At 51.0% G+C, this 13,307-nt stretch overlaps 1 protein-coding gene across 12 annotated transcripts in view; it reads right to left on the bottom strand.

Moving 5' to 3' along the window:
* ANK1 (ankyrin 1) overlaps positions 1-337 on the bottom strand; it is a 216,452-nt gene extending 216,115 nt beyond the window's left edge. For 4 of the 12 annotated variants that reach the window (XM_038559950.1, XM_038559958.1, XM_038559953.1 and 1 more), the window contains exon 1: positions 43-336. In XM_038559950.1, coding sequence (XP_038415878.1) covers positions 43-168 — 126 coding nt within the window. In that variant the 5' untranslated portion in view covers positions 169-336. Of the gene's footprint in view, positions 1-42 lie in introns of all 12 variants that reach the window. The other 8 variants (XM_038559956.1, XM_038559957.1, XM_038559960.1 and 5 more) reach the window with 4 other exon arrangements.
* Positions 338-13,307: the final 12,970 nt, after the last annotated feature.

The raw sequence follows: 13,307 nt of genomic DNA, 5'->3' as shown, positions 1-13,307 counted from the left end.
CCTGCCTCGCAGGCCACCTCCGCCGCCCGCCGCCCCCCTTACCTTCTTCTTTCGGTCACGGGAGCGGTTCCTCCGCTTCCTGCTGGACTCCTCCTTCTCCTTCTGCTCCTGGAGGGCCTGCGCCTCGATGTCTTTGATTTTCTTCAGCTGTTTGGCCGCCTGAGCCATGGCGGGTCACGGTGCCCCGGTCCCCGCCTCCCGGACCCCTCGCACTTGGCAATCCAGGTGGCGACTCCCTCCCGAGGAGGAAGAAAAATGAGCCCGTGCCCGGCGGAGCGGGAGCCTCTCTGGGCGCCGCGGGCCGAACGCGGCCGGGGCGGCGGGAGGCGGCTGCCAGACGCTCGGAGGGCGAGGGCGCCGCGGCCGCCCGGCGACCCCGGATGGCGCCTCCCGCCGCGGCCCCAGCTCGCTCGCCGGCGGCCGGGACGGGCTCTGGGCTCGGCCCCGCCGCCTCCCTCCCCGGCCTCCCTCCCTCCCTCCCTCCCTGCGGCGGCGGCGGCGGCGGCGGCGGCGGCGGCGGCGGCGCGGGGGGCGGGGGCAGGGAGGCGGCTCGTACTGCGGCGAGCGGGGCGGCGAGCGGGCCGGGAGGAGGCGGACCCCGGCACTCAGCGCGGGAGCGCGCGGGGGCCGCCAGCGGCCGGGGGCTCGGGCGGGCCCGACGAGGCTGGGCGCGCGGGGCGGCCGCGCTGGCGCATGGCCCCCGGCTCCGCAGTGCCGCCGCCGCGCCTCGGGACGCTCGGGCCCCCGCGCCGTCGGGTCTCGGGGAACAAAGCCCGCCGCCCCGGCCCGAGCCGCGGGGCCGCCACGGGGACCGGGGTGCGGGGGCCGCGCCGCGCCGCGCCGGGGAGCGAGGGCAGGGCGGCGGGCCCGGACGCCCCCAGACCAGCGCGCCGGGAGGCGGCGGCGGAAGCGACACGCTCGGGGCGCCGAGGCCCGGTCGCGGCGGCCGGGGTGGGGGTGGGGTGGGGGCGGGGCCGGCTCGGGGTTCGGGGCGCCCCCGGGTGGCGGCCGCCGTGGGGCCGGGACGCGCCCGCAGCGCCGAGCCTCCGCGCCTGTCTGGCCCGGGGCGCCCGCCGAGGGGCGCGCGGGGCCGAGGCTCCCCGGGAAGCTCGCTGGGAGCGCCCTGTGCCCCTTTCAGACCGTGTGGGCCTTTCGTTTACGTATTTACCAATTCTAGCTGGAAAACGCGTCCAAGATGAAGTGAGCAGTTCTCCCTTGAGTTCCCTTTTGACGGCAGTGGAGCGAGGTTTTGCACCAGGGACCCCCACACACACCCACCCGCACCCGGCAACGCCGCCCTCCCCGCATCCCGCTGTCAAGAAGCACACACCTGGCTGCTGAGCTCACGCAGCCGCAAAGGCGGGCTGCGGGAGGAGGAGGGGCCGTAGGCTCACCTACCCCCTCCTTCGGGAGACAGGCGACAGGCAGGGAAACTGAGGCCCCAACCCGGCATCCACTGGGCCTTCAGTCAGGACCGCTCCCAACCCGCCCGCTCCTTCCCATCAGGTGGGACGGAGCTCTCAGCTCACGAAAAGATAACGGTGGATTTGTAGAAAATAATATTTAAGAACTGGTGAAGGTAGAAGAAAAAATAGTCCGCTTCCTTCGGCCCTAAACTGAGGGCTAGATGCAGACGTTTAACCAAGCACAGAGCAGAGGCTGGCGAGTGGGAATCTCTTCTGTCCTACAGCAAAAGGCCTCAGAGGGCTCTGAGCTGCGCCACCCCTGCACACTACAAACTTGGGGAGGGGCGGAATCGCCCCACTTGCTCTGCAGACTTCATGCTTTTTTCCTTACTGGAACCTTACCTCCCTGTGCCTGCCCTGCCGCTCCAAGTCCCCATTCCACACCGACCCACACCCACCCGGCAGACTCCCTCCACCATCCTCTCCACCCAGGTGCGAGTCAATAATTAAGGGGCTGGCTGAACCTTTGCTCTGACCATGGTCCTTCCCCAAGGCTGGGTTCTGGACCCTCTTCTCTTCTCACTCTACATCAGCATTGTTCGACTGAAGCTAAATAAGAAACACAAATCCCAATTCCCTATGTAATTTAAATTTTCAAGTAGCCACGTTGAAGAAACTTAAAATGAATTTTAATTATTTATTTTATTCAGGGTATCCAGAAGTATTATTTCAATATGCAACCGACGTAAAAGCACTGAGATAGTTCACATTATTTTATGCTTCAAAATCAGTGTGTATTTTATATTTAGAGCCCATCTCAATTCAGATCAGACACATTTTAGTTGTTTAAGAGGTACAGGTGACTCGTGGTTACTGTATTGGACAGCGCGGCTCTAGACGATCTCCCCAGGTCTGTTCCCCCATGACCGTGGCTATAATCATCCTGCCAAGGAGGCCCTCATTTCATCTTCAGCACAGACATCTGAGTGCCAGGCCTGTGCACTTGTGACCCAAGGCCTCCTACTGCTCAGTGCCTGCATCCCTTCTTGTCACCCGCCAAACCATCCTACACAATATAGTCACACTCATCTTTTCAAAGCACAGATATGATTATTGTCACTTCTCAGCTTACCATCCTCCGTTTTGACTTCTAGGACAAAGATCTTCCATCTGACCTACGGGGACCTGAATGATCAGGCTCTTCCTAACACCGGCTGGTCTTCCCCCAGGTGTGACCTGGTACCATGCTCCAGCTGCAACTTGTCAGCACTGTCCCTCCACTGGGCCTTTGTCCTTGCTGCCCCTGCCCGCACTGCTCTGTCCCATTCTAACTGTCCTCTGGACCAGGCCCTAGTCTGGCTAACTCCAACTCATTCATCCACACCAAGGTGGTCTTCACTTGTCAAGGAGGCCCTTCTGGGGCTCCCGACTAGCTCTACCATGTCATTATGACACCAGCTGTGCCTCCTTCAGAACACCTGTTGTAAGTACACTTTTAAGTTGGTGTGATGGTTTTGATTGACACATGTCTTCCCACTAACTTTAAACTCGGTAAAGGAAGGGACAGAGTCTGGTTTGGCTACCATTGGATCTTTAGTACCTTGCATGGTGCCTGGCACATAATAGGGGCTCCATAACCATGTGTGGAAGAATCAACGAGTCTACCCTATACTGGCTTAAGGGATAACAGTAAGACTAGCTGACATTAATTCAGCATTTCCATTGCACTGGGCATTGTCACCACTTTACAGAGGGAGTGGGCGAAGGGAGTTAAGTCACTTACTCAAGGTCTCAGCTCATAAATAGTAGAGCCAGGATTTGGCCCTAGCTAGTTGGCTCCAGAGCACATACTGTTAACCGTGCTGCTGTACTCAATTACTCAATCTCCTTATCCATAAACAAGAACACTGGTAATATCTCTCTTGAAGCACCATCAGGAGAGAGCAAATGTGAAATGATTCAGTAAAAATAAGGTGCTGTATCAAGCTTCACTTTCCTTTTTTTTAAGATTTAAATTTTTTTTTCTTTATTTGAGAGAGAGAGATCACAAGCGAGGAGAGGCAGAGGGAGAGGGAGAAGCAGACTCCCCACTGAGCAGGGAACCTGATGAGGGGCATGATCCTAGGACCCTGAGATCATGACCTGAGTTGAAAGGCAGGCGCTTAACCAACTGAGTCACCCAGGCGCCCCATCCTTTTATTTTTTAATTGAAGTATAGCTGACACACAATGTTGCATTGGTTTTAGGTGTACAACACAGTGATTCAACAACTCTATACATTACACTGTGCTCACCACAAGTATAGCTACTGTCTGTCATCATACAATACTTTCCAATACCATTGGCTATACTTCCTACACTGTGCCTTTCATCCCCAGTGACTTATTCATGCCGTATCTGCAAGCCTGTACTTCCCATTCCCCTTCACCGATTTTGTCCATCCCCCCAACTACCAGTTTGTTCTCTGCATTTATGAGACTGTTTTTGTTTATTCATTTGTTTTGATTTTTAGATTCCACATATAAGTGAAATCATATGGTATTTGTCTTTCTCTGTCTGACTTATTTCACTTAGCATAACACCTCTCGGTCCATCCACATTGTTACAAATGTTAAGATCTCATTCTTCTTTATGCCTAATATTCCCTTGTATGTATACACCACATCTTCATCCACTTGTCTATGGATGGACACTTGTGTTGCTTCCATGTCTTAGCTCTTGTAAATAATGCTGCAATAAACATGGGGGTGCATACGTCTTTTTGAATTAATATTTGCATTTTCTTTGGGTAAATACCAGTAGTGAGGTTACTAGATCATATGGTATTTTTATTTTTAAGTTTTTGTGAGCTTAAGTTTCTGAAGGCAAAGAGTACAGAGATTGGATAAGTTGGTGTTCAAGGTATCTTTCATCTCCAGGATCCTGATTTCTCTTATGTATCAAAATTCTCATAGGAAACCTTTGAAGATTAAAAAAAAATTTTTTTAATAATTAAAAAAAATAAATTCTGAGGGGCGTCTGGGTGGCTCAGTGGTTGAGCATCTGCCTTCGGCTCAGGGCATGATCCTGGGGTCCTGGACTGAGTCCCACATCAGACTCCCCACAGGGAGCCTGCTTCTCCCTCTGCCTGTGTCCCTGCCTCTCTCTCTGTGTGTCTTTCATGAATAAATAAATAAAATCTTTAAAAAAAAATTCTGAGACACAGAGGGGAACATTATCATGAATGAACAGTGGTCAGTGAGTATAGAGGCCTTGCCCCAAATCACCCCCAATTAGGTGGCAGCTCTGGCCCTGGATTTCCAAAAACCCAATAGAGGGAAAAGATGAAAGTCCTGCCTATGTCAGGGTTCACCATCTAAGGTATCCCCCTGGATCCTATGATATATTAAGAGAAATATATCTCATCGAGCTGAGAAGGAGAAAATGAGATTGTGCTGTCTGAAGGCATTTGCTCGCACAGAGTGATAGGAGGAGGGCAGTGAGGTGAGGAGCCCCTGAGCCCATACAGCAGCTGAGAACACTGGAGAGAACGTTTGAGCAGCTGGAGGGGCTTCCTTCCTCCTGGTAAGAGGACAGATGATGTGGGGCATCTACAGGAGTTCTAGATGCTCCTCATGTCAAAAACGATAATAATAATGATCATTTACTTACTGACAGTTTGCTATGCCCTAAGCACTGCTAATCATTTACATGACATTATTTCTAACAATAAAAGCCTTGTTACTCTGACTTCCCACAGGGGGCAACTGAGTCTGAGTGTGTTTACCTAACTTTCCCTGAGGTCACACAGCTAATAGGGCAGAATTCAGACCCAACTTGCCTAACTCCAAACCTGGTCTTAAGAAAACCATCAGGTGCCTGGTTTTGCCGGTGACTCAGCAGGTACCCCTGCAGTGCAGAAGTAATAGTAATTACGTGAGTTAGATGCGTACCATAATATTCCCAGGCTGGCAACCAATGAGCCATCCTATTCCTCCGGTACTCTAGAAACAAAACCCATAGTGCTCTGGGCAGCATCCAGAGACTGCCTCTCTGTGGCCACCCAGGGCCACTTCCTCTGCTGCCACAGACACATCTGTTGACAGGGTGGCTGTGTCCGAGCTGTGACCCCTCCTCAGGCTCTTCTTGTCTTTTCTTCTTGCACCCCAGAGTCCTGCGTGCACTCACACTGAGGTCCGGCTGCTTCCTCAGATGTATGGGAAAGTGGCCGTGGGACAGAGGGCCTTCTGGAAGCAAGCAGAAACCCTAGCCCAGGAGTTAGCCCCTAGAAGCCCCTCTTTTATCTTTTTCCCTGGTGATGATTATTACTCACTTTAGCTGCTAAGTAAAAGGGAGAGAGATCCATCTTTATATTTTTCCTTTCTTCCCTAAGATTTTCAACTGGTTCCCTCAACCCCATTCTGTTATTATGCGTTTATGCAACGAGACTGATTTGTGTTCTTTAAAGAAACATTATTAATAATTAATAAAGCTTCCCAAGATAAAAGCTGCCGCCTGCACTAAATAATATAAATAGCTAAAATACACTGAATGTCCCAGACATTCTTCTGAGTATATTGAACCCTAACAGCAACCTCAGAGTTAGGTGCCATCAGCACAATCAACATTTTACAGATGAGGATACTGAGGCACTGACAGAAAAAATAACTTCTTCAGGACCCATGTCCAGTAAGCCACGGCATATAGGATGGAACCCAAAAGCCTATCTTTAGAGTCTGTGCTTTAACCACAATGCTAGAGCTAACATCCCAGATCTAGCTTGAGCCCTGGAGGCGCCCCCTATTCCATGTCTGCCCCGTTAATCCCTTTTAGGAAAGAAGGAGCCAACAAGTGTCCACCAGTGCCTGAGCCCTCTGAGGACAGAGGCTGTCCCATTCGCCCGTGTGTCTGAACTGTCCAGCACAGTGCCACATCTTGCAGGTGTCCAAGTCTGAGCCAGGAAAGTTCATCCATGAGGTATGGATGTGGAAGGTAGAATAGGCAGGCAAAAAGAAGGTTAGAGAATCTTAGGCTCCGAAGGAGTTTCCGTTCCATCGCCCAACCAATGGGTGAATTGGATTCCTCTGCCTACCCTCACATTCCCAGGCCCATGGCTCCCCAGACAGCGTGCCCCGCAGGGCCGCTTCTCTGCTCCACGTGGAGAACAGGCCATGTCCCCAGAGTGGGTAACATTAGCCTCTGCTCTGCCCTCTGTTGAAATGCAAAAATTATTTAAAACCTTTTGCTGTGTGAATCCCTTCAAGTATTTGAGGAGAGCTTTCACTTCTCTCCCCTTTAATACTCGTCCAAATGTCAGGAGTTAACAGCAAAGGTGAATATTGAGCTCAAGAATTCCTATTTCCTCTCCAAGGTTTACAAATAAAGGCAACATATTGTTTTAATCATCGCATTTTCGAGGGTTGAATTTGAAGAGATAAAAGAGCCCATAAGCCAGGGTGCCTGGGTGGCTCAGTCGGTTATGTGCCAGTTCTCAGGGTTATGCGATCAAGCCTCTGGATGGCTCCACGCTGGCACGCTGGCCTTCCTCTCAAAAAAAAAAAAAAAAAAAAAAAAAAAGAGAGAGAGAGAGACACAATATTAAGCCAAGGTGTTCAGAGAAAAGAAAACTAGGAACAGGTTTTACATTTGGATTCTTAGAAAATGCTGGAATAAAATTCATTTATCCACTCAACCTGAACTGGGCCCTCTGAGTCCTTGGATAACCCCTGTGTCTTCTCTGCCTCAAACATTGCCCCCTCTTCTCTCCTTTGTCACTCCCCACAGAGGCCATTGTCTTCTTCTTCGCAGAAGAAATAGAAATGACCAGGCTGACCATCCGCAGCTTCCTCCCCATCCTTACCATTCATACTTGTCTACACAACCCTCTCGACAATGCTTTTTCTCTGGTTTATCCCCTGGAGCTCATCCCCTCTCACCTCCTCAGAAAATAGGGCCATGAATGATCCCTTTCTTCTCAAATCTCCATTACGTGCTCTCCACCAGCTCCTTCCGCACAGCCTGTGGACTATCCATAAGCCATGAATACAGGATGACCCACTCTCTTCCCTCCATAGCCAAGTTGCCAGAAGAAGTGGTCAGGGCCTCTTCCCTGCTCACTCCTCACCTTGAACTCTGTGCCCACATTGCAGAACCCATCATCACACTCCCGTCATGAATGTAACTCCCTGGAGCATGTGACCTGGTTGCATCCTTCCCTGGTTTCTTAGACACTGCTCTCCTGTTCTCCTATCACTTTTGTTGATCACTTCTCCCTCTGTGGTCTCAGCCTTGCTTCAACTAGCACCCACCTGCCAATGACACTGAACCTCTAACCCAGTGACCCTAACCTCTCCCCTATGACAGACAAGTAGTGAACACAAGGCCACCCGGACAGCGCCATCAGATGTCACAGTCAGCACCCTTCCTGGCATCTCTGTTCCCAGCTAATGGCATCACCATTCACCCATTCTCTGGAACCGGAAGTGCTCTCCACTTCCTCTCCTTTTCACACCCAATCCCACTGCCCGCTGGAGTCCAGAGTCTTTCTTCAGAACTAGTTCTAAATTTGAATGTGCATTCAAGTCATCTAGCGATCTTACTAAAATGCAGATTCTGGTTTAGTAGGTACGGATGGCTTGCACCCCGAATCTCTGCCCCACCCTGCACACACAACGTGTGACACCACTCATGTCAGGACAGGGAACGTTTTCAGCCCGTGGTGAGCTCCCTCTTGCCTCCTTCCCTGTCAGTAGCCCCCACCACAGAGCTAGGCACTCTTTTGCCCTCCGTCACCTTAGACTAACTTTGCCTGGATTAACTTCATACGGATGGAATCACACAACATGCAGCCCTTTATCCAGGGCTTCTTTCACTTCACACTGTGTCTATGAGACTTATCCACGGGGTTGCATGTTTCGGCGGTTTACCCTTTTCTGTTCCCTGGCCTTCCATGGTATAACTGTGCGGCCACTTATTTATCTATCCTCAAGTCGATGGACACGGGTTGTTTATACTTTGAAGCTACCATGAATAAAGCTGCTGTGCACACAGCCCTCCGTGCAAATGAAACAGAAGCCCTCCTTACTGTGGGTGTATACACAGAGGGAAGTTTCTGGGTCATCCGGCATCCGTATATTTTGCTTTTCTAGAGTGGACACACCAATGTGTGCTCCCACCCGCAATGTAAGAGAAGCGGGGTTGTTTCCCAGCCTCACCAGCACTTGGTATTGTCATTGGTTTGGGCTTAGCCTCTCCAGTGAGTGAGCAGAGCACCTGCTCTCACGCCGTAGTGACCCGAGGGCTGCTGCAGCGAGGTGCTCGGGCAGGGTGGCTTCAACAACGTGTGGGTCACCAGTTCGGGGGCTGGCGGCCTGCAGTGGAGGTGTCCATAGGGTTGCTCCTTCCCACAGGCTGTGTGAGAGAACTGTTCCAGGCGGCTCTTCTGGCTTCTTGTCACTTGGGAATCCCTGGGCTTGGAGACAGCAATGTCCCCGCATCCTCTCCTTATCTCGCCCATGTGCTCGCCGTTCCTATGCCCCCATTTCCCCCTTTTCATGAAGACATTAGTCATATCAGATTAGGACCCACCCCAATGACCTCATCTTTTTAAGATTTTATTTATTTATTTGTCAGAGAGAGAGTGCACAAACAGGGGGAGCAGCAGGAAGCAAGAGAGGGAGAGAAGGAGAAGCTCCCCTGCTCAGCAGGGAGCCCAACGTGTGCGGGACTTGATCCCAGGACCCCGGAATCACCACCTGAGCCAAAAGCAGATGCTCAACCATCTGAGCCACCCAGGCATTCCTCATCTATTTTTTTTTTTAGATTATAAATGTGCATATTGTTTAAGGGCTTTCATGTAGAACGGAGAACAAATTTATTTAGAACAGTTTAGAAGGCCAAAGATCGTGCCATCTTCTTCTCCTTTTAGCCATTCAACCCATGCTTCTCTTTCAGATATTAGATCAAATGTCATTTCTTGACAGTAAAGCTTGCTTTTCTTTTTTTTTTTAATTCAAATACAGTTGACCTAACATGTAGTATTAGATCAGGTGTACGACATACTGATTGACAAGTCTATACACTACACAGGCTCATCACGGTAAGTGTCGTCACCAGTTGTCACCATGCAATGCTATGACAATATTATTGACTCTCTAATTCCTGTGCTGCACTTAGGAACTCGGCCATTGGCAAAGACCGTTTTTCCAAATAATATAGTCACAGATTACCCGCACAGTTGGGTGACTAGTCCCAAGGTCACATTCATTCATGAATACTGAGGCTCAGTTCAGCAACATCCTTTAGGGGACACCACTCAACCCAATTCAACCCATATCTCCTTTATTAAAAAACCTTCCAGGGGCACTTGGGTGGTTTGGTGGTTGAGTGTCTGCCTTTAGCTTAGGTTGTGATCCTGGAGTCCTGGGATCGAGTCCCACATCAAGCTCCCTGCATGGAGCCTGCTTCTCCCTCTGCCTGTGTCTCTGCCTCTCTCTGTGTCTCTCATGAATCAATCAATCAATCAATAAACAAACAAACAAACAAACAAACAAATAAATAAATAAGATCTTTAAAAAAACAAAACCTAGGGGATCCCTAGGTGGCTCAGCGGTTTGGCACCTGCCTTTGGCCTATGGCACAATCCTGGAGTCCCAGGATCGAGTCCCGTGTTGGGCTCCCAGCATGGAGCCTGCTTCTCCCTCTGCCTGTGTTTCTGCCTCTCTCTCCCTCTCTCTCTGTGTCTATCATAAGTAAGTAAGTAAGTAAGTAAGTAAGTAAGTAAATAAATAAATAAATAAATAATAAATAAATAAATAAATAAATCTTAAAAAAAAAAACAAAAAAACCTTCCACAGCTTCCTTCTATCATCTGCTGAATGATGAAAAGGCTCCCTCAGGGTGACTTCCTGGGCTCCACTTGGCTTGGTCCCTCCCTGGCATCTAGTCCTCTCTCCCACATCCCTGCATTCTGGCCCCAGCAGAGGATCGTATCCCCCCACCCTCACAGCACGGTGTTGGCACTACCTTGGTCCTCTCTGTCTGGATGGTCCTATCTTTCTCTTCCTTTCTGGAGCCCCCTCCATCCATGCAATTCCGAACATCCATCCAGGTGCAGGCACGCAAGAACCTTCCCAGACGTGCCAGTCATCAGAACCCATCAGGTTCCACGCGCACTGCTCTTAAGACCTATCACAAGCTTAGTCACTGCCTATCTGCGTCCCTTCATCTACCTGGCCACTCTGGGTTCGGCTCCAATGCACCTCCACTCTACCCTATTCACCCACCAAGCAAAGATTAACCACTCATTGGGTCTTCACACCCTCTCCCCTCCCCAGGGTTCTAGGGCATTGTGGTGCACAAGTGCAGGTAAGGGACTGGTCCCAGCTTCACCCTGAGTGATAGACACCACCTTGGTGGTTTGTCCATGTCATTACACACAATGGCAGGGAATTCTAAGGGAGAAGGTTCTACTGGGTTGAGGGAGGTGAGTCAGCCATAGAGTTGAGAACCAGTGGCCCTGAGGATGGGGGGTGGATCTGGTTACCAGAACCCCATCCGGTGGCTCCGCTGCAGCGGACAGGCTTTGGGCTGGGAGTCTGGAGGGCTCCCAGCAGGCCTTATTCATGAATGCGTCCTGGGCACCTTGCACAGTGTTAGGCCAGGAATATGTGTCCGTTAAGGTCTGCTGAATGAGGACAGAGGAGGGAGGGAGCAAAGAGGCCCTTTATGGCCTGCTCCAATCTCCTGATTCAAAATAGGGCCCCACCCTGTTTTCAAATCTCTTCCACAAACCTTGCACTAATGTCCAACCTTTGCCATCCGCAGCTCCTGCCCACTTTACACTCTTGACCTTCGTCCCACCCCACCACACTCCTGTCTCAGACATGGCCCTTCAGCCGCATCCCACACAGCAGAGCACACGGGGTGCTCTTGGGTCCCGGGGCACCTGCCAGCTAGCGTCCCCGGGCCTTTCTGGCTGCTCCGTCTCACCCCCCGCTTTTACTTATTGGCTGCCCCGGGCTCCCTCCACGGAGCACTCTCCTCCCTCTGCCCACACTCTGTGTCCAGTGGTCTCGTGGGTCTGGGTCCATGTGTGCGCCGATGGCTCCCCCACACGCTTCCTCAGGCTGCACTGCCTCCTGAATGCAGGTCCAGCATCATGTCCTTTAGGATTTCTACCAGCTGCCCTAAGCCCAGAGGGCCCAACAAGCCCAGAGCTGAGTCCCCACACTCCCCCACTCCCTGCTCCTCCCACAGGCCTGCACATCCCACTCAATTCCTCCAGATGCTCAGAACAAAAACACTGCAGTGTTCTTGATTCCTCTTCCTATGACATTCCCTGTGACTCGCAGCCATTCCTACCAGCTCTGCCTGCGACATACACCGGAATACAAGCACTTTTCACCAGCCCCTCTGCCTCTCCTGTTCAAGTCCCTGCCAGTGCTCCTCTGAGGCACCCAACGGTCTCTCCACTGGTTTTCCTACTCCCTTGTCTGACATCTCAAGTCAGCAGCCAGGATGCTTCTGTCAAAATGTAGGTCAGACCGTGTCACACTTCTCTGCTCAAAACCCTCCAACGGTTTCCCATCTCAGAGTAAAATCTGACGCTATCCCCTACTTCCCTGCATGCACTGTCCCCTCTCTGTCCTCCCACGACTCTGTTTAAGACACACAGGGCACCTCGCTGCCTCAGGGCCTCTGCACCTGCTATCCACCCCCACTCCCCCCAAAACACCCACTTGCATCTGATCTCCACTCAGTGAGATCTCTGTTAGCTTGCTCGGGCCGCTGTATCAAAGTACCAACATCGGGTGGCTCCAACAGCACAAACTGATTTTTTCACAGTCCTCGAGGCTGAAGTCCAAGGATAAGGTATCTGCAGGGCTGGCTTCCTCCGAGGACTGTCTCCTGGGCTTGCAGATGGCCGTATTGTCTCCAGGTCTTCCTGTAGTCTTTCCTCTGTCTGTGCCCTAATCTGCGCTTCCTGAAGGCCACCAGCCCTATGAGGTCAGGCCTATCCTAATGATCTCATTTTAACTTACCTCTTTAAAGACCCAATCTCCACATATAGTCACACTCCGGAGAGTGTATGAATGGGGGGACGGGGCATAAAATTCAGCCTGTACCAGTCTTCCCTAACCATTTTACCTAAAATTCCATCTCCCTCTGCCCCACACACTTCGTTTCTCCCTTTTCCTCTGTATATTTTCTCAGCAGCACGTATCACTTATCTGTCACATGAGGTATTGTCACAACATCCTGCACTCTTCTATGTCACCCCCACTACAGTGTGAGCCCCACGAGGACAGGGGTTTTTGTCTGTTTTCTTCACTGCATTATCCGCCGTGCCTCTCACAGAGCCTGGTATATAGCAGGCAGTGTGCTAATACAATTAACATATGTCATTAATATATATTTAATTCATTAAAGCCATGACTATGTTTGCAAAAGCAAACATAGAGCATCCTAGTGCACATATATCTTTCTTTGATCATTTCTATTAAAGATTTTTAAATGGGCTTTGAAAATGGACTTGTCTGGGCAGCCCCAGTGGCTCAGCGGTTTAGTGCCACCTTCAGCCCAGGGCGTGATCCTGGAGACCCGGGATCGAGTCCCATGTCAGGCTCCCTGCATGGAGCCTGCTTCTCCCTCTGCCTGTGTCTCTGCTTCTCTCTCTCTCTCTGTCTGTCTCTAATAAATAAATAAAATCTTAAAAAAAAAAAGAAAATGGACTTGTCATCTAAAACATTTGCCACCATCACTCATGACATGCTTTTGCTCATTTATTAGAAGCTGTTTTCTCCCTGGTACCTTTTCCCTCCCTCCAACTGTGAGAAGCTTTTTCGTTTCTTAACCTTTATTTGGAACCAGAAAGCATGTAATATTTTTCCCCTCTTGCCCTTCTGTTTGGTATTTAAAAAC

This window comes from Canis lupus, chromosome 16 (assembly GCF_011100685.1).
Source record: "Canis lupus familiaris isolate Mischka breed German Shepherd chromosome 16, alternate assembly UU_Cfam_GSD_1.0, whole genome shotgun sequence".
Classification (NCBI taxonomy): Eukaryota; Metazoa; Chordata; class Mammalia; order Carnivora; family Canidae; genus Canis; species Canis lupus.
The sequence above is the reverse complement of the archived record's forward strand: the minus strand, read 5'-3'. Positions and strand labels throughout refer to the sequence as shown.